General features: G+C 38.5%; 2 protein-coding genes across 2 annotated transcripts; both read left to right on the forward strand.

Annotated features, from left to right (window-relative positions):
* The first annotated feature begins 2,151 nt into the window (after positions 1–2,151).
* LOC119806985 (olfactory receptor 2A1/2A42-like) lies at positions 2,152–3,093 on the forward strand. Its single transcript, XM_038319104.1, has one exon. The coding sequence runs from the start codon at positions 2,152–2,154 to the stop codon at positions 3,091–3,093; it is 942 nt and encodes a 313-aa protein (XP_038175032.1).
* Positions 3,094–8,432: 5,339 nt separating this feature from the next.
* Positions 8,433–16,144, forward strand: LOC119806984 (olfactory receptor 2A1/2A42-like). Its single transcript, XM_038319103.1, has 2 exons — positions 8,433–9,354; positions 16,122–16,144. The coding sequence occupies exons 1-2, from the start codon at positions 8,433–8,435 to the stop codon at positions 16,142–16,144; spliced, it is 945 nt and encodes a 314-aa protein (XP_038175031.1).
* Positions 16,145–23,502: the final 7,358 nt, after the last annotated feature.

Consider the following 23,502-nt stretch of genomic DNA (forward strand, 5'->3'; position numbering starts at 1 on the left):
AGAAGATCTGAGGAGACAGGATTTGTGCTAGCTTCTAGCTGCTTCCTGTTGAAATGCTTGTGGTTAATGTTCAGATAAGAAGGTTGCCTGGGTTCTCTCCCTAAATCCTCCCAGACTGCGGAAAAATTCCAGGCTTTGGTTGCTCTCCCTTTGTTATACTGCTCTTTATTAATTAGAATGAGAATTTAGTCTTGCTATGGATGCTGAATTTACATGCTCAATATTCACAGTTTTTTGTGAGCAATTACTACATTGTAAATTTGGACAAAATATGTAAAGTGATTTTTCTAACTTAACAAAAATCATAATAGGAAAATAGAATAAGTTACAAAATAATGTCCTATCAGGAAAATTAAAAAACACTGGTTATTTCATAAAGGTTCCATTTAATTCTTGTCACCCTTGCCAAAATACATGCTAAGCTTACAAACATGTATTTATTCCAGCAAAAGTTGATTTAGCATAATTTTTAAAGACTATATTTTAAAGAAACTAGATACACTAAGAAAGCAAAAGTTAGTTGCTTATTCTTTTTAATGTATTTATAATTCAAAAAATGTCTGGGATACAAAATAAGCAAATATTTTAAGACAGAAACAATAGTGCTAACAGGCTAATAATACATCTGACCTTTTCCACCTTCCAATGTCTATGACTTTAAAATAGTTCAATATTTTTCTATGCCCTATGTATTTAATAATTAAATTTGGACAGTCTTTCACCCTAAAAATTTGAATACTAACCTAATTTTCAATCACGCTGTCATGCATGGAACTTTAAGATCTATATATTATTTAGAATACTTCCAGTCAATGTAAATTGGCTGTGTATCAATAATGCTTCTATGAAGGTAGGGACAGCATCTGTTTTCATTTATGCCCAAGGGCTGTAAATAACATGAAACGACAGCTGGAAGAGCTCTTCAGGACTCCTTCCAGGTAAGGTGATCCATGAACAGTTACCCACCCATCCACGTGCTGTGTGGAAATTTATCCTCACTCTTCCTGGTTCCCATGTCCCCTACTCCTGAAGGTCATTTTGCCTGAACTTCCAAATGTTGCCTCATAGACAAGGTGCCTACACTCCACATCCATATCCTCCTTTTTTTTTTTATTCTTTCTCCAGACAGGTATTTCATGAAAGTAACTCCATTTGAGATCACAGGTTGATCCAGTTCTCCATAAATGCTACTGGGAGAATACATCCAAAACTGTAATGACCTTTCAGTGACCCATATGAAAATCATCAAACACGGATTGTGCTCATTAATCAAAACTGAGATACACATTTTAGATGCATATATACATACATGTGTGTATGTATGTGTGTGCACGTGTGCATGTGTCTATGCTATAGACAAATAAAAATATAGGTATATATAATTCCATATAGGACTATGATTCAATTTTCTTTCTTTTAACAACTTTGTCCTCACTAAAATTGCAAGCATGTGCATGAGCTAAACTTCAGTTTCTACTCATTAAGACATGCAATTAAGGGGGAGAAGGAGGGGAGAGAAAGGGGAGAAGGAGGGGAGGGAGGGGGGAGGAGGAGGGAAGGAGATGGAAATTTTTAAATATAAAAAAAAATAAACCATGAGGAAAAAAAAAAAAAAAAAAAAAAAAAAAAAAAAAAAAAAAAAAAAACAGCCTCTATATTCTAGATACAATTTAATTTAAACTTATAAATAACTATTTAAAATTTACAATAGCAATATCATTTCTGCCAACACAATCTACATTCTCTATTATTTTTTACTCACACTAATCTCCTAAAAGTTCCAGTATACTCTTGTGACCCAGTAACTCACTAGCAAAGTGGCACACATGAGACTAAGAAGCTCCATTTCGTAATACCTTTGTACATACAGGCATGGTAGATCTTAATCGCAGCAGTGCCAAAGTTCTAGGTCAGTGCCTGCTGGCATATTTCCCTTCTGAAAACTGAATAACAACAGTGAAGTTTAAGAAGATGGAAAGACAATTTAACTATTTGAGAAGTAATACTTTATTAATTAATTTACTGGAATAATTTTCTAAGAGTATTATTTAAATGTATTCCACACCAAAAATACTGATGAAATTAACATATAAAACAGATGCTTAAGATAATGGCATCTCCTAGTACTCTCTATCTCTCCTTCATAGAGAAATGGAAGAAAATCAGACAATGGTCACAGAGTTCATCCTGTTGGGGTTCTGTCTTGGTACGGGGATTCACCTAGTACTTTTTGGATTGTTCTCACTCTGCTACACCCTTACACTGTTGGGGAATGGAGTTATCCTTGGATTAATTTGCCTAGAACTCAGGCTGCACACTCCTATGTACTTCTTCCTTGCTAATCTGGCCTTGGTTGACATCGCCTATGCCTGTAACACAGTGCCACAAACACTAGTCAACCTATTGGATCCAGACAAGCCAATCTCCTTTGCTGGATGCATGATGCAGACTTATCTCTTCATGACATTTGGTAGCACAGAATGTCTTCTCCTCGTGGTGATGTCCCATGACCGGTATGTGGCCATCTGCCATCCCCTACACTACACTGTCATCATGAACTGGAGAGTGTGTGCTATTCTGGCTGCTGGTTGCTGGATATTGAGCTTTCTCCTGGCTCTGGTCCATTTTGTCCTCATCCTGAGGTTGCCCTTCTGTGGACCTCATGAAATCAATCACTTCTTCTGTGAAATTCTGTCTGTCCTCAAACTGGCCTGTGCTGATACAACACTAAACAAAATCATTATTTTTACTACTTCTGTATTCATTTTAGTGGGGCCACTATGCTTTGTACTGGTTTCCTACACACGAATTCTGATGGCCATCCTGAGGATCCAGTCAAAAGGGGGCTCAAGAAAGGCTTTCTCCACCTGCTCCTCCCACCTCTGTGTGGTCGGGCTCTACTTTGGCAGCGCCATCATCATGTACTTGGCCCCCAAGTCCCAGCACCCCGAAGAGCAGCAGAAGATCCTTTTCCTGTTTTACAGTTTTTTCAGCCCCATGCTGAACCCCCTGATCTACAGTCTGAGGAACGCTGAGGTCAAGGGTGCTCTCAGGAAGGCAATGGGCAAAGAAATTCATTCCAAGTTGGTATGATGTTTGAACCACAAGCTACAGTAGTTTGCTCCAATATTGATCTCCAATTGTTAACTAAATACAGAAACATCCACATTATCATTTTTCATCCACATTGTACCTGGTGTTAACAGCACACCATTCTTCTGCAGGTGCAAAAAAAAATATAAAAAGTTGCATTCTTGAAACAAGGTTTTATCAGACATAAATAATTTCCAATTGAATTGGTGTGGAATTATATAATGTTATTATATAAAAATCATTATGGTGGTGGTATTAGTATAATGATAAGTATTATTATTATTATGTTATTATATTATAATTAATTTTCCAGGTCCAAAAAGTTGCATGCCATTAAACCTTGAAGGTAATTAGATACCTTCACTAACTTCACAAAATTTAGAAGCAAAACAAGCTATTCCCAAAGAAAATCTATCACATACTGGTCCATTCTGCAAATGCACTTGACTACTCGAGGAAACACTTGATAATATGTAGTTATTTGTGCTTTGTGAGACCACAAAATTTCATATCAAAATTATTAAGTCATATTATGATCTTAACTTGTTTGCTGAGTGAAGGAACAGAATTTTTTTAAAAAGGAACGATAGGAGGAAAAGAGGGATGTATTTTTTTAAAGACCTTAGACAGTGAAGTCACTGAAGCTTCATTTGTACATTGTGGATTTGACTGGATAATCAGTAGCTAATGAAAGGGTAAATGTGAGCACTGTCTTTTTGTATAAGCTGAAAGTGAGAATCAGATTAAACTGTTTGGGTAATGCAATATTCCTCTACAGCTGTACAACGATGGATGTGATTTATATCTGTTGCTGACTTTTCTATGCATGGTTTCACAGCATCTTTCCATAAATTCTTCTAATTCTATTGGTCCAGATGCCGGTCACTGTCCTACAAGACCATATATATATATTTAACTGTAATTCTTGCTTGATATTTGTTTTATATGTAATTTTACTATTGTTGAAGCTAAATGTTTACTATTGTTGAAGCTAAAACCTTTCTTTTTATTTAGACATAAAAGGGGAGATAAAATGGGATTCCCTCAATGTGGTATGAATATGTTTTATTACCATTGGTTAATAAAGAAGCTGATTTAACCTATGGAAAGACAGAATATTGCTAGGGTGGAAGAGATATATAGAAAGAGTAAGCAGAGTCAAAGAGATGCCATGTAGCTGCTGAAGAAGATGGGCACCAGAACCTTACCGGGAGGCCACAGCCTTGTGGAAATGCACAGATTAATAGAAACAGGTTAATTAAAATGCAAGACCTCTTTAGGAATACACATAAACTATAACCCAACAGTACTGTAATTAATATAGCTTCTGTGTGATTATTCAGGTCTGAGCAGCTGGGAAACTAATGAGCTGTCTTCTTTTACACAAGGGTAGAAAATATGTGAGGATCTCCCTATGGGTTTATGTTTTAACCACAGAAGATCAGTATCAGAATGCAATAAACCTAATGGGTTAGAAAGTTCACTATGGTATCAACTACAATTATTTTTCTCCAATACCCAATATCCTTTAAAAAATGAAAATGCTTCTGGAATTGTGTATCTCCATCTTCCTGGCAGAGACCTAACTAATAATAATAATAATAATAATAATAATAATAATAATAATAATCACCTTATAGAGACTCATCTTCTTAGGAAGGGACAGATTCAGAAGTAGATCAGTAAAAACTTCCTAATATATTTGTTGTTCATGCCTTCGAAGGTACTGCCTTAAATAAGATCCCCCAAAGTCTCTCTGGAATACTTTCCCCCTGCTTTAGACCCCCCAATGTTTCTTATATCTTTCTAAGCAGCTTAAAGACACCACCCCACATAGAGTGCAACTGGCAATCAGATGAGTTTTAGAGTCATTTTTTTTCCATGTGTGCTCCAGTCCAGGGCACCCAAATACCTGCCAAAGCAGGTTGACTTGAATACTGGAAGCCAGCAGCTCCTCCAGTGGTCCTGTTTCCTGGCAGGCTTACCAGATTCCATGGAGAATGGGGACAATGCTATTCTGGAAATTATGAGATCAAATACTGAGAAGTACTTAGGGACTCTAAAGAGAATTGTAGTCTCAGAGGTACAATTGGTGTTTTTGTTTCCTAATTGTGTTCTTGGGACAAGAACAGAAATAGAAAAACACAATTGCTTTGTTGCTGCTTCCAGCAGAGACAGGCACGCAGGATATTTCATGGCATAGCTCTTCATGTGCCCCCTCAAGGGCTGCTAACTAGACTGGACCCTGAGGGAATGCCATCTCCTTTCCTGGGGACATGACTGCATTTCAGTCAGAGAGGTTTCTGCAGCTCCATAGAAGATCTGAGGAGACAGGATTTGTGCTAACTTCTAGCTGCTTCCTGTTGAAATGTTTGTGTTTAATGTTCAGATAAGAAGGTTGCCTGGGTTCACTTCCTAAATCCTCCCAGACTGGTTAAAGCTACTAGGATTTGGTTTGCTCTCTCTTTGTTATTACCTCTATTAATCAAGTTGATTTAACATTAAACTTTAAAACATGGAATTTTAAAAACATGTATCATTTTAATTATTTTCAGTCAATATAAGTTCACTTTGTCAATAATGCTTCTATGAAGCTAAGGACAGCGTCTGTTTTCATTTGTAAGGGAACTATTTCTTTGCAAGGTGTGGTATTAAAGAGGTTGTACTGGTCTAGAGTATGTTCCCTGCTTTCTAGAATCTAGTTTTGGAAATTTTCTTCAGAAAAACTGTTTCCATGCTCCATCAATGTGCAAGTACATAAAGCATGAGCCATTATATCTAAATACTCTTTATTTAAAATTTAAAATGTAACTGTAATACACGCAGAAAATTTTGCTAATCAGATGTTCCTTTTTGTATAGTCACCTGTTCAAGTAAAGGGATTTATTCCCAAGGACTGTAAACAACATGAAATGACAGCTGGAAGAACTCTTCAGGAATCCTTACAGGTAAGGTGATAGATGGCCAGTCACCCACACATCCACATGGCATGCAGACATCTCGAAACCTTGCTCTTCCTGGTTTCCGTTGTTCCTGTCTCCTGAAGGTCATTTTGTACCAACTTCCAAATGTTTCCTCATAGACATGGTGTCTACACTCCACATCTGTATCCCTTCTTTTCTACCTTTTTTTTCCAGACAGGTATTTTATGAAAGCATCTACATTTGAGCTTGCTGGCTGTTCAAACCTCTGGGAGATTACATCCAACAACTGTAATGACCTTTTCACTTCTAGATCATTACTCATTAGTTATATGTACATTTTACAATTGTTTCTTTAAGAACCCAATTCTGTCTCCCATGCCAATTCCTCAGTAAACACTTCTTAAAATATGCTTTGCTACAAATAACTGTTAAAATGGGGACTAGTCAAACTCCATGTCATCCCTATTAACCAAACTTTGTGTTATCCCTAACACTGATCATTAGTAAAGTCGCTAAGCTTCACTATATGTTTCCCGAGCAATGGAACTGGCAGATTTCTCACCAGAAACCACATTGTATTTCACAAGGCTTAGTGAGGAAATCATGGTCCAAAATCAAAATCAAAAAGTTTTTTGTAAACTATTTATCCCTAACAAGTGCATTCAGAGTTCTGTAAAGTGACTAGCCACAATATCAATTTGTCAATACTTTTTGAATTTCTTACTTACAGATAATTATAATCCTTGATTCTGAGGTCATCTTGCTCTTTTCTGCTGTCCGTTTAAATAACAAATTACTTAATTTCAGGTTTATGGAATACAGATCTGGAATATTCAATGTCTATTCCTATAACTCCATTCAACTGAATACTGACTGCTGTACTTTCTAGGTGTAGAAAAAACACATAAAGTGAATTAATAATTTTTTCAGTGACTCAGTTACCCAATTATCAAACTTAATTTCAGGTTTTACATATGGTATTCATTATCAATGAAAAGGATTGAATTAAAATAAAATGAGTAGGACAGGCAGAATGGACTTAGCAGGTAAAGGATCTGCAGCTAAGTCTATCAACCCAAGTTCATTTCCCTGGAACCCACATGATGAAAGGAGAGAGTCGGCTTATGGAGGTTGTCTTTTGACCTCTGCACACGGACATGATAAGAATAGATTAATAAAATACAACTATTTTGTAAGTCTTAAAAAGAATAAGTTAAATGTCTTTCTGCCTTATTTTCATTTTAAACTATTTTTGTTCTGATAAAACCAAGAAGGGGAATCAAAGCAGACAGTATATTTGAAAAACCCCAAATAATGAACACCCTTCAAATCCCCAGGAGTTTATAAGAACACAGATCTGGACTAGTTCATTGTCTAGTCCTGTAACTCCATTCAACTGAATACTAACTGCCCTACTTTGTATGTGGAGAGAAGTAGAAAAATAGGTATAGTGCATTAATAACTCAGTTACCAAATTATCAAACATTGATTTGTGTTCATTTATCAAGACAATGATGCACATTTTACATGAATTGATATAACAATAAAATATATGTTTTAGACAAATAAAAACAGGCATATATAATTTCATATAGGACTAAAGTTAGATTTTATTTCTCCTACCAACTTCCTCCACACTAACATTGCAAGGGTGTACATGTGCTAAACTTCAGCTTCTGCTCCTTAAGGCATCCAATTATTCTTGCCCGTCAAAAACAGCCTCTATACTCCAGTTACAATTTAAATTTTGTAAATAACTATTTAAAAAATTGTAACAACAATCTGATTTCTACCAATGCAACCTACAGTTTCCTGACACTATCCTTCTAAAAGTTCCAGTACTCTTTTATATAGCAAGGTGGCACACATGAGACTCTGAAGATCTCTATTTCATGATACATTTGTTCATAAAAGTTTGATGGGTTTTATAGAGGGTTTGGGGTTTTGGTTTGTGTTTTGGTTTTGGGTTCTTTGTTTGTTTGGTTTTTGTTTTTTCAAGACAGTTTCTCTGCATTACAACTCTGGCTATCCTGGAATTCACTTGGTAGACCAGGCTGCCCTCAAACTCACAGAGATCCTCCTGCCTCTGCCTCCTGAGTGCTGGGATTAAAGGTCTGTGCCAGCATTGCATAGTCGGTTTGGTAGTTCTTAATCACATCAGTGCCAATGGTTCCAGGCTAGTAACTCTTGACTTATTTCCCTTCTAAAAATTGAACGACAACAGAAAAACTTGAGCAGATGGACATGCAATTTAACTGTTTATTAAGTAATATTTTTAATTAGTTTACTTGAATAAGTTTCTAAGAGTGTATTTTAAAAGTATTCTACACCAAAAATACTGATGAAATTAAAAAATAAAGCAGATGTTTTAATATGATTGTATCTCATAGTACTCTATCTCTCCTTCGTAGAGAAATGGAAGAAAATCAGACAATGGTCACAGAGTTCATTCTGCTCGGATTCTGTCTTGGTCCAAGAATTCATCTAGTCCTTTTTCTACTTTTTTCTCTTTTCTATATGGTTACCCTGTTGGGGAATGGGACCATCCTTGGAATAATTTACCTGAACTCCAGACTCCACACTCCTATGTACTTCTTCCTTTCCCATCTGGCCATTGTCGATATGGCCTATGCCTGCAACACAGTGCCCCAGACACTGGTGAACCTCTTGGATGAGATGAAGCCTATCTCCTTTGTTGGATGCATAACACAGACCTTTCTCTTCTTGGCTTTTGCACACACAGAATGTCTCCTCCTTGTGGTGATGTCCTACGACAGGTTTGTGGCCATCTGCCACCCCTTACACTACACTGTCATCATGAACTGGAGAGTGTGTACTAGCCTGGCTGCTGTTTCCTGGATATTTAGCTTCCTCCTGGCTCTGGTCCATTTAGTCCTCATCCTAAGACTGCCCTTCTGTGGACCCCATGAAATCAATCACTTCTTCTGTGAAATCCTGTCTGTCCTCAAGCTGGCCTGCGCTGACACAACACTAAATCAAGTCGTCATCTTTGCAGCCTGTGTATTCATACTGGTGGGGCCCCTGTGTTTTGTACTAGTCTCCTATACACGCATCCTGTTGGCCATCTTGAAGATTCAGTCAGGGGAGGGCCGCAGAAAGGCCTTCTCCACCTGCTCCTCCCACCTCTGTGTGGTTGGGCTCTTTTTTGGGAGTGCCATCATCATGTACATGGCCCCCAAATCTCAGCACCCCGAGGAGCAACAGAAGATCCTTTTCCTGTTTTACAGTTTTTTCAATCCCATGCTGAACCCTCTCATCTACAGCCTGAGGAATGCTCAGGTCAAGGGTGCTCTCAGGAGGACACTATGCAAAGAAAGTCAAACCCATTGGTGTGATGCTTGAACTACAAGCTTCAGTAGTTTCCTCTAATCTTGGTCCCAAATTACTTCCTAAATCCAGAAAAGCTCACTATTGCCTTTTTACCTGTGTCTAGTAATATAAGGCCACACACTTTCTCTTAATTTGTAGGAAAAATACTACATTTGGTGCATTTATTGACTTTCTATGAAATGAGGTTTTATCAGATATAGTTATTTTTATTTTTAGTTGAATTTATTGACTATAAAATTAAACAATATTTTGTTTTCTGGATCCCCAAAATAGAACAAATTCTATCATAATTCTAATTACATAGCCTCACAAATTATACAAGCCATAATATCCTGAAGAAAACAAGCTACATTCAATGCCAGTGATCCCAAGTCCCATGTTATATATAACTCCTACAGTTATACTTACCATGTCCAAGAATTACTTAGAAGATTCTTCAAAACCCACAGATACTGAAAGAGCTTTAACACTGTTTATAGATTTAATAATCCTGGTTCATCTAAAATTAATAAAGGGGCAAGCACGAGCATTGTCTGAATAAGCTGAAAGTGGAAACCAGATTAAAAACAAGTAGTTTGAGGACTCTATAAAATAATGACCTATGATTTATACATGTGCACAGACTCTCTCCATATGTATCTTCCCAGCATCTATCCATCAGCATTTCTACAGTCCAGATGCATGTCACTGCCCTCCTATGGAATTTCTCAGCCCTGGTAGTAAGCTTTACTGGGTGGTGTCAGAATCTGTCTGGCTCTGCAGACTGGTAGTGGGTTGAGCTTTGCTGATTTGACCTAGTTAACCAATGCCTGGAGACTAGAGATCTGTCCCCAGAAATTTCAAATGTATTCTCAATGAGTCACCTCTATTCTCCTGTCTTGAAATAAAATAGACATTTGTGCCCAGAGTCTTTCCCTATGTCACCATGTTGGCAAATGTCAGATGTGTTAAAAAAAAAAAGACTGTGTGCTCTTTATTCAATGGTTAATCAATACTTCCCCACTCTTAATAAAGGTGTATAAATGAAGACACACAAGGTTAGTCACTTACGAAGTGTAAAACACTACACATTTATAGAATTTCACATGGATAATTTCATTTGGGCATCATAAAAATCCCACAAAGAAGGTTCTGTCATCATTTCTTTTCTTGGATGTGTGCATTCCATGTAGCAGCACAGATTGGACTCTGCCTTAGAGTCTTACTGCCAGATCCTCTCTACTTAACCACACATCTATCAGTACCAGTGCTGTCAGACATACAAGACTAGATATCCAAAGATAGGATACTGTGAGTAAAGGGGGATTCTTCACAGATGAACAATTTTCATAATGAGTTTGCCTGAACGCCAAAGTCTAATGGGTTAGGGGCCAGGCATGAGGGGTTGATTTTCCTTCATAATAACACTGGTAGTCAAAGAATTATGACACTTTTATAGAAACACAGAACACAAAGTTGAAAATATAGATGTTTCTCATTGAGCATGGAGATTTATCCAGCCAAAGCATGGCAGTACTTAGACATCTTCCTCTGAATTAGTCACATCCCAGTTTAGATTTGTTCATTCTTTGAAAACTTTCTTATGGAGAAAATATTACTGATTAATCACACCTTCCTAATGTGTTGCAAAGGAATTGCAAAACTATTGGGAAAGTAATTGGTTATTTTAAAATTATCAATTATTAAAATTAGTTATGATGTGTGTTACTCTTAGGTGAAAAGTGGAAGTTACAAGTCTTACAAATGAAGTGTCCGCAGTTACACGACCCTGTACTATGAAATACCATGAATAATGTTGAGATATTAGTTCTCCTATCTCAGAAGGATAGAATGTAGTCTGTGGTGCTTTGAAAGAAAATATCCCCCAAAGGAGTGGCACTACTAAGAGATGTGGCTTTGTTGAAGTAGGTTTGGCCTTGTTGGAAGAAGTGTGTCACGCTGTGGGCTTTGAGGTCTCATTTGTTCAAGTTATGCCCAGTGTGGTAGACAGTTCACTTCCTGTTGCCTGAGGATCAAGATGTCGAACTCTCAGATCCTTTTCCAGCACCATGTGTGCCTGCACACTGCTATGTCCCTCTATGATGATAATGAACTAAAACTCTGAAACTATAAACCTGTGGGAGCCCACAGAAGTGTTTCTCACCTTGAGTAATGGTCAGAGAATTCAGGTCCATTCTTGCTCCTTTAAGGTTAATAAAAGAGGTTTGACTTAAAATGTGGCTATTAACAAGATATCTTGACCTAGGGTGTGGTTGCTTGGTTCTTTGGGTATTAAAGATGGCCCACAGAGGTGGATCTGTTCCACCTTGACCAAAGGTCAGAAAATTCAGCTCCTTTAAGGATATGACTGGAGGTTTAACTCAGGGAGTGGCTACCTATAAGATGCTTGGCCTAAGATATGGTTGCTGCATGTCCTGCCTTAACAACAGAATATTTAACTCAGTATATACTTGTTTGATGCTTCAGGTATTGAAGAGGTAATTGCTGTTTATTCTTTGTATCATGTTAAAGCAGTCTTTTGTCTTCTTCCCCCCACACCCTTTTCTGGATTGGGGTATATAAGCATATGGAAAATAGATGTGGGAAAATTAATTCTCCCAACTCTATTCTGTGTGTCTGTCCTTTTCTTTCATATCTCTTTTCTTTCTGTCTAATATTTCTAATCCACATGCCCCTACCCTGAAATGTGTATACCTTGTCAAGGCCTTTTTCTTTGCAGCTCTTAATATTCTTTCTTTATTCTGTATGTTTTATGTTTTGATTATTGTAAGGGGACTTTTTTAAAATTCAGGCTATTTGGTGTTCTGTAAGCTTCCTGTACCTTCATAGAGATGAAAGTTTTCCTCAATAATTTTGATGAATGTATTTTCTGTACTTTTGAGCTGGACTTTTTTTCCTTCTTCTATCCCTGTTATCCTTAGGTTTGGTATTTGATGGTGTCCCAGATTTCCTGGATGTTTCGTGTTAAGAATTTCTTGGATTTAACATTTTCTTTGACGGATGAATTTATTTCCTCTACAATATCTTCAACACCTGAGAGTCTCTCTTCCATCTCTTGTATTCTGTTGGTTATGCCTACATCTGCAGTTCCCATTCACTTACCCAGAATTTCCATTTCCAGAATTCTCTCAGTTTTTATTTTCTTTATTGCCTCTATTTCAGTTTTCAAGTCTTGAACTGTTTGCTTCGCGCATTTGATTGGTTTTTTTTTCTTGATTTCTTGGGGTTTCTTTAAAAGATTTATTGATTTTTTTCAACTTTTTGTTTGTCTTTTCCTCCCTTTATTTAAGGAAATTTTTCATTTTCTCTTTAAAGGTCTCCATCATCCCCATGAAGATACATTTAAAATCATTTTCTTCTGTTTCTCCTGAGTTAGGATGATCAAGTCTTCCTGTTGTATGACCCTTGGTTCTAGTGTTACCATGTTGCTTTTTAGGTTGTTGAATGAATACTTGTGCATTGACACCTACCCATCTCTTCTTCTGATTGGTGCCGGCAGTGTCTGTGCCTCCTGGACCAATCATTGTAGTTGCTGTCTGTGTCTTTGGCAACTGTTCTTGGTCTGCTCTGTGCTGTCACTGTCTGTGTCTCAGGAAGCTGCTCAGTTCTTTCTTGGGCCACTCTGTTCAGTGGCAGCCTCTTGGTCTGCTCTGCCGTCACAGACTATGCTTCAGAGTTCCTCTGAGGTCATAGGGGATCTGCTCCCCAGCTTTATGATAAATGATAGGCCACTTTAGCAAAAGTGTCCTAATATATCTAACATGCTATCTGTATTTTTTGAGAATTCTCAACAGAAGTTCAAATGGCCAAAAGACACTTAAGGTCATGCTCAACCTCCTTAACTATCAGGGAAATGCAAATCAAAACAACTTTGAGATACCATCTTACACCTGTCAGATTGGCTAAAATCAAAAACACCAATGATAGCCTTTGCTGGAGAGGTTGTGGGGTAAGGGGTACACTCATCCATTGCTGGTGGGAATGCATACTTGTGCAACCACAGGAAATTCAGGATCAACCTACCCCAGGACCCAGCAATTCCGCTCTTGGAAATTTACCCAAGAGATGCCCAATCATACTACAAAAGCATCTGTTCAACTATGTTCATAGCAGCATTATTTATAATAGCCAGAACCTGGAAACAACCTAGATGCCCTTCAGTGGAAGAATAGATGAAGAAACTGTGGAATATATACATATTAGAGTACTACTCAGAGGTAAAAAACAATGACATCTTGAATTTTGCATGCAAATGTATGGAAATAGAAAACACTCTTCTGAGTGAGGTAACCCAGACCCAAAAAGATGAACATGGGATGTACTCACTCATAATCGGTTTTTAGCCATAAATAAAGGATATCGAGCCTATAATTCGTGATCCTTGAGAAGGCAATAAGAAGGTGAACCCAAAGAAAAACATATAGTTACCCTCCTGGATATTGGAAGTAGACAAGTTTGCCAGGCAAAAATTGGGAACTTGGTGTTGGGGTGGGCTGGGGGCAAAGGGAGATGGGGAGAGAAAAGCGTGAAGGGGAGGATAGGGAGAGCTTGGGGGAATGGGATGGTTGGGATATAGGAAGGGTGGATATGGGAGCAGGGAAGCATATATCCTAATTGAGGGAGCCATCTTAGGATTATTAAGAGACTTGACTCTAGAGGGGTTCCCAGGTATCCAGGGAGATGCCCCCAGCTAGTTCCCTGGGCAGCTGAGGAGAGGGAGTCGGAAAAGGCCATATCCTATAGCCATACTGATGAATTTCTTGCATATCACCATAGAACCTTCATCTGGCGATGGATGGAGATAGAGACAGAGCCCCACATTGGAGCACCGGACTGAGCTCCCAAGGTCCTGACGAGGAGCAGAAGGAGGGAGAACATGAGCAAGGAAGTCTGGACTGCGAGGAGTGCTCCCATCCACTGAGATGGTGGGGCTGATTTATTCTTTTTTTTTTTTTTTTTTGGTTTTTCGAGACAGGGTTTCCCTGTAGTTTCTAGAGCCTGTCCTGGAGCTAGCTCTTGTAGACCAGGCTGGCCTCGAACTCAGAGATCCGCCTGCCTCTGCCTCCCGAGTGCTGGGATTAAAGGCGTGCGCCACCACCGCCCGGCCGGTGGGGCTGATTTATTCAGAATTTACCAAGCCCAGCTGGACTGGGACTGAAAAAGCATGGGATAAAACCGGACTCCCTGAACATGGCGGACAATGAGGGCTGCTGAGAAGCCAAGGACAATGACACTGGATTTGGATCCTACTATGCATACTGGCTTTGGGGGAGTCTGGCCTGTTTGGATGCTCACCTTCCTGGACTTGGATGGAGGGGGGAGGAACTTGGACTTCCCACAGGGCAGGGAACCCTTACTGCTCTCTGGACAGGAGAGGGAAGGGGAGTGGAGGGGGGAGGGGGGTAAATGGGAGGCAGGGAGGTGGTGGAAATTTTTAATAAAAAGAAAAAGAAAAAAAGAAAAAATCACAACCTAGTGTTTTTCTATGCCTTATGTATTTAATTCAGATAGTTAAGCACAGACAAGTTTATTATCATCCTACTATTAAATCATTGTATGCAGTTTTAAATATATATATATATTACTTATATTACTTTTCTATCAAAGTGATTTGGCCATTTGCTTATAAGAAAAAAGATGTGTTGTCAGTTGGTGGTGGTGCGTGCCTTTAATCCCACCATTTGGGAGGCAAAGGGAAGCAGGTATCTGTGAATCAGAGGTCAGTCTGGTCTACAGAGTGAGTTCTAGAACAGCCAGGACTGTTTCACAGAGAAGCCCTTTCTCAAAAAATCAAAAAAAAAAAAAGTAAAGAAAAGGAATGGAAAGAAAAGAGATGTGTCATCTATTGCCATCCCCAAGAGTGTCTTACTTAAAGGTCTTTCATTACCCAGTGTCTGGATCCCACATTTTTAGATTCAGCTGTGGAAATTTCCTTCAAGAGCACCATCATGCTATGTCAAATCACAAAAGAACAAGGCATAAGCCATCATGCTGAAATATTATTTATTTGAAATCTCAAATGTCTCAAAGAATTTTGCTAATTGGATATTCCATCTTTACAGAGATATCTGCTCTAGGAAAGGAGTTATTACCTGATGGTTGATGAAGAACATGAACTGAGAGTAAGAAGAGCTAAGAAGACGTCATCTTCAGTAAAGTCATTTCAGTCACTTAAACTCATCCTTGAGAACTACAACCATCCATCGGGTGGCTAGAATGTTTCTTCCAATGGGTTCCCTTGTCACTTCCCCAAAAGTCATTTCTTATGTTCTGCCAAATACTGCCTGTCTTGCCCAAATCCTTCACTCCAAACGTATTTCCTTCCTTTTTTCATTATACTCTGTCTTCACACGATATCTTACAAAACTGACTACTATGAGTTCTTAAGTTGTTTAAAACTGCCGTCTACACTCAAACAGATTGTCATATTTGCATCATGTGTGTTCATCTTAGTGGGACCATTATGCTTGGTGTTGGTCTCCTACACATGCATCCTGGTGAATATCCTGAGGATCCAGTCACAAGTGGGTCACAGAAAGGCCTTCTCCACCTGTTCTTCCCACCTCTGTGTGGTTGGGCTCTCCTTTGGCAAAACTGTTGTCGTGTACATGGTCGCCAAGTCCCAGCACATGAGATGTAGCAGAAAATGCTTTCCCTGTTTTACACTTTTTTCCAACCCCATGCTGAGCCCCCTGAACTACAGCCTGAAGAATGTTGAGGCCAAGGATGCTCTCTGGAGGGCACTGTGCAAAGGAAGTCATTCCCAGTTGCTGTAATGCTTGGACCACAAGTCTCAATAGTTTCTTCTAACCTTTATCTCAATTATTTTCTAAATAATTTCACTGTCTGTTCTTACCTGTGTCTACTGACATTGGATTACAAGTTTCTCCTAACCTGCAGGATTAGTAAGTTACATTCCTTGGCTTTCCGGGGAATGAGGTTTTGGAAGGCATAATATTTCTTTCTAGTTGAATTGATTAGCTGTGAAATTAAATGATATTTTAATTCATTCTCTGAGTCTCTTTATTTGAATTTGTTCATCAATCTCTTTCATCTAATTAAATGACCTAACATACTACATAAGATTAAGAAAAAAAAACTGTGTTCAAACACAGTGCCACCCCCATCCCATCATACACCTAACAATTTCCACAATTACACTTGACCAGTCCGGGAATTATTTGGAGATTTTAGTCATTGTCTGTCACATTTGTCCCTTTCAAAAGAAAATTCCTGACACTTTAGAGAACCAATCTGTTGGATGATGTGAAGGAACAGATTTAAAACAAGAGCTAGGAACAGATTTTAAACAAGAGCTATAAGAATAAGGAAGGAGGAGAATTTTAAACCCCATAGGCAGAGGAGAGTGGTACCACATGCCTTTAATCCCAGAATTTAGGAAGCAAAGGCAGGTAGATCTCTGTAAATTTGAGGCCAAGTTGGTTTACATAGCAAATTCCAGGAGAGCCAGGGTTACACAGAGACTCAGTCCCCAAAGAAACTAACCATCCAAACAAATTTTTAAAAGTCATAGACATAAAGAAGCTACAGTATCATTTACAACATCATTTACAAATTAAGGCTTTCGCCTGATGGTTTTGTAGCTAGTGTATGAGTATAATAGAGTGTTTGTCCCTTAAATAAGCCAAAAATGGCATTAGATAAAAATAACTTGGACTGTTTGAAGATTCATTACAAAGATTTAGAATGATGTGCTAGTACATATTTTTAAGATGCCCACAGATATAATAGATTCTTGTGTCTAGGGCATTTCTCAATGCCACCATGTTGGTAAATATCAGACTTGTTCAAAAGAATGTGTGTCTTCTTCATTTTGACATTAACAGATAATAATTCCTGTTTAAATCAATAAATGGAGGCATAATGAGCAACCATCTTGTTTAATTGCTTAGTAAGTGGTTAATACTTGATATTGGTAAAACTGTATATGGATCATTTCACTTAGTCATCATAACAAATCCATGAAGATTGTCCTATTATTGGTTTTTCGTAGAAACATGCACTATAAAGTAATACATACTTGACTCTTTCTCAATTTGTTTCCAAAGAGCTCTCTACTTTACCATAATATAATATTATAATTTCATAGTGCTATATTAATATCATTGCTATCAAATAAACTAGACTAGTTATCCTAAGAAACAACATGCTAAATGAAGGACAATCTCTTCATAGCATAGTGTATTTGATGGTGATCTGATCAGGTTCTACAAGGTCTACTGACAGAAGGGTCACACTTCAGGAGATGTTTTCCTTGAGTGATGATTCCTGCACACAAAGTTTTTTTTTAAAAAAAATTACTGTACTTTTAGAGTAATATGGTCATCATGAAGTGAAAAATAAAGATGGTTCTTATTGAGCATAGAGATTTAAGTTTAATCAATACCTAAAAGCTAAGATACCCCTGATCTCTTCAAAGAGAAAAAGATTTTCATTGGCTATTGAAAGCATTTTGTCTCTAGCTAAAATGTTGAAATGTAGATATGCCAATAAAGAAGAACTCTGAAGATGCAGGAAGCACTGCCATGGGACAGCAGCAATGGGTGGACCATGGAAACAGAATATAAGAAAAGAGGTGGCAGATCGTGTCACTCATCAGTGTGCCTCACCTCTAAGTGGATCGGGAAAGGACAGCGGCAAAAGTAGCCACGTAAGGTAAAGACATTCACAGTTTATTGTGTATTCAAAGTTGTTACAACCAGCCACGTAATAAATGCAGAAGGAATACCACCTGGAAGATTGGCTCTTCAGGAAAGGACAACTTCTACTTTTGATATAATTAAAATTATTTTAGCTTCCTAAAAAATTGTGTTATTTGTAATGAATATGGACATAAGCATGTTCTTTAAATCTGTGTGAATTTAAGAGTTCCCATCGGGGTTATTCTATGACCCCATAAGAATAAAATCACAGTATAATAAACACTACAAAACTTACAGTGGCTATTTGTGGACTTTCCAACACTCTCAAGTCCAATATCAAAAATAAATACAATTGAAAATGAAAATACCTTTAGCAGCAGGTATCGCCATCTACTTTTGCAGGAGGATAAAAGGAGCTACCTTCTTATAGGCTACCATCTTCCCTCAAGAGAATGGTCTCTGAATTCACATCCATTGCCTTTCAGAGTGAAGGCTATCAAACATTTCTGACAGATGACCTACATGGGTGGTTTGTGCCCTGGAAGATACTCTCTAGGGAGTTATTTCTTCAAATACACCTCTGGAACATTCTGACTCCTCATTATGCTCCCCAGATCTTTTCTATGCATCCTTAACTAGGATCCATAATTTCTCTACACTTTGAAATACAACATGCTGTGTGTGTTTACTAGCTGTGTATCCTGCTGGGGATGAGAACAGAAATAGAAATGGATAACTGTGGCTCTTTTTATACTTCCCTACAAAAGTAGGCATGCATTATATGTTGTAGACCAGTCCTTCCATTAAGCCCTCAGTAGCTGCCAACTAGGCTAAGCCCTCAGAGAATAAAGCCTTCTTTTCTGAGGATGCTGCTGCATCTCAGGCAGGAGCAGACGCCAGGGTTTCGCACAACCGCAGAAGCTAAAAGGAGACGAGACCTGTGTAGGTGCCCAGGCTTTTTCCAGTTAAGAACCCTCTGTCCTAATATGTAAACCATCAAGGTTGCCTGGATTTAGTTTAGCACGAATTCCTCCTAGACAACTGGAGCTTTTAGTCTTTGTTAGTCCACTGGCTTCACAGGGATTAGTGAGGAACTTTATTTCTCACCTATGTGTACTGAAATACATAGGAAAAGGTTAATGCTAACCAGCTTAAACATACTGTTCACAATAATCTAAGTAAGTGCTTCTTTGCTTTTCTTCTCTTTGTCTTTGTTTTTCGAGACAGGGTTTCTCTGTGGAGCTCTAGCTGTCCCGGAACTTGCTTGTTTTAGAATGGATTGGATTTGAACTCAGAGATCTTCCTGCCTTTGCTTCATCGGTGCGGGGATTAAATGCAAGTGACACCACCATCGTGCAATGTGTACTACATTATTTTTTCATTTTTTTATTAAAAATTTTCATCTCCTCCCCTCCTCCCACTTCCCTCCCCTCCGCTCCACCCACACCCCCTCTCCCTCCCTCTCCAGGCCAAAGAGCCATCAGGGTTCCCTACACTATGTTAAGTCCAAGGTCCTCCCAACTCCCCCCAGGTCCAGGAAGGTGAGCAACCAAACTGACAAGGCTCACACAGAGCCCGTCCATGCCGTAGAGTCCAAGCCCATCGCCATTGTCCTTGGCTTCTCAGTCAGCCTCCACCGTCAGCCACTATCAAAGAGCCCGGTTTGATCGCATGTTCCATCAGTCCCATTCCAACTGGACTTGGTGATCTCCCGTTAGATCTGTCCCACCATCTCAGTGGGTGAACGCACCCCTCAAGGTCCTGACTTTCTTGCTCATGTTCTCCCTTCTTCTGCTCCTCATCAGGACCTTGGAAGCTCAGTCCAGTGCTCCAATGTGGGTCTCTGTATCTATCTCCATCCATCACCAGGTGAAGGTTCTATGGTAATATGCATGATAATCATCAGTGAGGCTATGAGACAAGGCCAGTTCAGGCACCCTTTCCACTGCTGCCCAATAAACATATAAAAATAAGGGGATATTTCCTTAGACACCTGGGAACCCATCTAGAGTCCAGACTCTTGCCAACCCTAAAATGGCTCCTGTAATTAAGATATATACTTCCCTGCTCCCCCAACTACCCCTCCTCCATCCCAACCAATCCATTCCCTCAAGCTCTCCCCATCCTCTCCTTCTTTCTTCTCTCCCTGCATCTCCCCTTATCCCCACCTCACCCCCACCCCCATGCTCCCAACTCCTGCCCGGCAATTTTGTTCATTTCCAATATGCAGGATAATAACAATATGTTTTTCTTTGGGTTCACCTTCTTATTTAGCTTCTCTAGGCTCATGAATTATAGGCTCTATGTCCTTTATTTATGGCCAGATTCCACTTATGAGTGAGTACATACCATATTCCTCTTTTTGGGTTTGGGTTACCTAACTCAGAATAGTGTTTTCTATTTCCATCCATTTGCATGCAAAATGCAAGATGTCATTGTTTTTTTACTGCTGAGTAGAACTCTAAAGTGTATACGTGCCACACCTTCTTTATCCATTCTTCTATTGAGGGGCACCTAGGTTGTTTCCAGGTTCTGGCTATTACAAATAGTGCTGCTATGAACATTGTTGAACAAATGCTTTTAGTACTACATTATTTTTGAAATCCACATAGTTAGATTCCAGAATTCTCTGAAAATACCAAAATCCATGGATGCTCTAATATGCTATATAAAATGGTTGCTTACTTGCATGTAATTGTATACATTCTCCCATAATTTGAAATAATTACTAGATACTCATAATACCTAATATGTTGTGATATGTACAATTATTAAGTCATAAGATATATATACATGTATATGAAATAATAAAAACAAGTTATACAATTATCTCAAAGACACACATCTGCAATCCTTGTCACTTGGGAGATGTGAAGAGAATTTTTTGAGTCAGTAGTTTGAGATTAACTCAGGCAATATGTAGAGATCCACAAAGAGGTAAGAGATAAGAAGGTAGAAAAAGAAGAGGAGGAAAAAGAAAAAAGAGGGAGGAAGGGGAAGGAAGGTAGAGAGGGATGAAGGAAAAGAGGAAAGGAAGGAGAGAAGAAAGGTAGAATAGGGAAGGGAAGGAGAGGATGAAGAAAGGATCTACATATGTTCAGTATAATCTTTATTCTGAATAGTTTTAGCCTTAGCCTACAGGTATAAAACACTTGGATTGATAACTGACCATATAAAATTTGGTAATTTTTATATCGTAAACAGAATCTACAGCAAGACAGCAATAAACTTATGGTTGTTGAAGTTTGATCAAAGAATGAAGCATATATTATCAAAATAATCTACCTTTCCAGTTTAATTATAACCAAACCTTGGCTTTTATAGGATGGTGGCCAATGAATTGTACGATATTCAGGGACTGTCGTGATCTGCAGAGAGGTCATATCTGTGAGGCCCATACATATAGTCACGGGCTGCGTGTCCAAGGAATAGCTAAAGAGTGATGATGGATAGCGTTCCCTAAGTTCTCACTGCACCATGATGCTCAGTGTGGACTATGTGTTATCATATTTGTCCTCACCGTACCAAATAAAACAAGTGTTGCATGCTTTTTCCTTAAAAACATACAGGAAACTGAAGCTTGAAAAGGGAAAACAATATACACAAAACTATACAGGCAGTATTGTATGTTTTCCACAAAGTCTGATCTTTCTCTTTGCTGTGCTGTAATATGATCCAGTGCTTCCTTTGTTTGAGAATTTAACCCAAGGAAGAATGTAGATAGCTTCTTTAGTATTTTATTTCCTCATACTGAAGCAAATTGAATATCTAGTCAGATAATATATAATAATAAACTATCATGTTCTAGGCACAATATATAATCAAATATAGTCCCAATTTCATAGTAGGTCAAATACATTTCTTCAACATAAGGGCTCTTTTTCACATTTTTAGAATATTTTATTTATTTGTATTTTATGGGTATGAATGTTTTGCTTGTGTTTAAGGGCATTGTATGAATGTAGTGCCCTAGAAAGCCAGAAGATGGCAGTGTATCCCTTGAAGCGAGAGTTACAAGGCTGATTGTGAGCTGCCATATGGGTGCTAGTAACCAAGCCCAGATCCTCTGTAGAAGCAGCAAGAGCTCTTAACAGCTGAACTACTCAGACCCCATAACAGCCTCTTGTAAGTGCAAATTCTGAAGAAATTAATTTTCTGAGACACATCCAGTCCTGACATGGCCTCATAGAATTAAGAAGGAATGCATCAGTATTGCAGACTAGTGAGATGTCAAAGAATATTACTATGGTGGATTATAAAATAGCATTTTTAAGGTTGTTTAAGACAGTTAATCTGAATGGAGACTACCTAAGTAATTGAAGCTCTCTACGTGACGAAGTAAATATTGTAACTCTTGACAGTCCCTGGATGTACTGTGTAGATGCATTTTGGGGAAGCAAATAAAGGCTGTTTGCGAATGAGAGATTGCAGGAGAAAGACATGGGAAAATGGGAAATGGGAAGGTCATCAAAAAAAAAAAGAAGAGGAGAAAGATCCATATAGATAAAGCAAACGCGATGAGGGCATGGAAGCAGGGGCAGGCAACAGCCCTTGGTAGAGACAAAGAAGGCCTTTACTAGGTGTACTCATTGTACCAAATATTTATTACTTCGTGGACATAAACCATTCCATAGTTCAGCTGAACAAAAGATTGAGAAATAGATGGTATGCTAGTTACACTGTGTGACTCTCTCCCCAAGTATTAAAACTGAACCCATCATCCCCTCCCTCACACTCAACTTTGCTCCTTAAGACAGAAGCTCAATCTAGTCCTGACAAGTTTGTTCAGGCATAAAAAGAAATTATTCCAGTCTTAGTTAGTTAGTTAGGAACCACGGAGATGCTGCATCACCGATTAGTCATGCCCGGGTTTTTAAACACGCAACTTGAACATCCATATATGATATGTCATTTCAAGTATAAAAGAAGGTCCGTAGGTTGCATTTCGGAACAGGCTATGAAAGTATTCTATAGTTTCTCCCTTCATTTTTTAATTTCTGTCAACTCATTGACAAATTTGATTCATTTGTATCCTGTATGATGGTTTCAGTACCATGAAGAATGAAATTAAAAAGAGTGAAAATTAATCATCTTTCAAATGTTCAGCGATTAAACTTTCTTGGAGCTCTCGTGATCATTTCTACAGAACTTTGGAAAGTCTGCTTCCTTTCACTTGGGAAGAAAGACATGGGTGTGGTATGATTCTTTTCATTGATCGCTTTTGAAAAACTTCATATGGGTGATGGGGAGATAACAGACCATACGTTGTGTTGTATGTGAATTAAATAGTAAGTGTCCAGAGAGCAATCGCTAACAGAATGTAAAGGAAGCTCACATGACTGGCACGGAGGACATTTTCCTCTACCACTTTGTGTGACTGATAATCATCTATGCCTGAGTGAAGATGATTCACTCAGCCAGTAGGCTAGGGTTCCCAGTTTTTACAGCCATTGAAAGCAAGAAGTGGATCA

Source organism: Arvicola amphibius, chromosome 2 (assembly GCF_903992535.2).
Source record: "Arvicola amphibius chromosome 2, mArvAmp1.2, whole genome shotgun sequence".
Classification (NCBI taxonomy): domain Eukaryota; kingdom Metazoa; phylum Chordata; class Mammalia; order Rodentia; family Cricetidae; genus Arvicola; species Arvicola amphibius.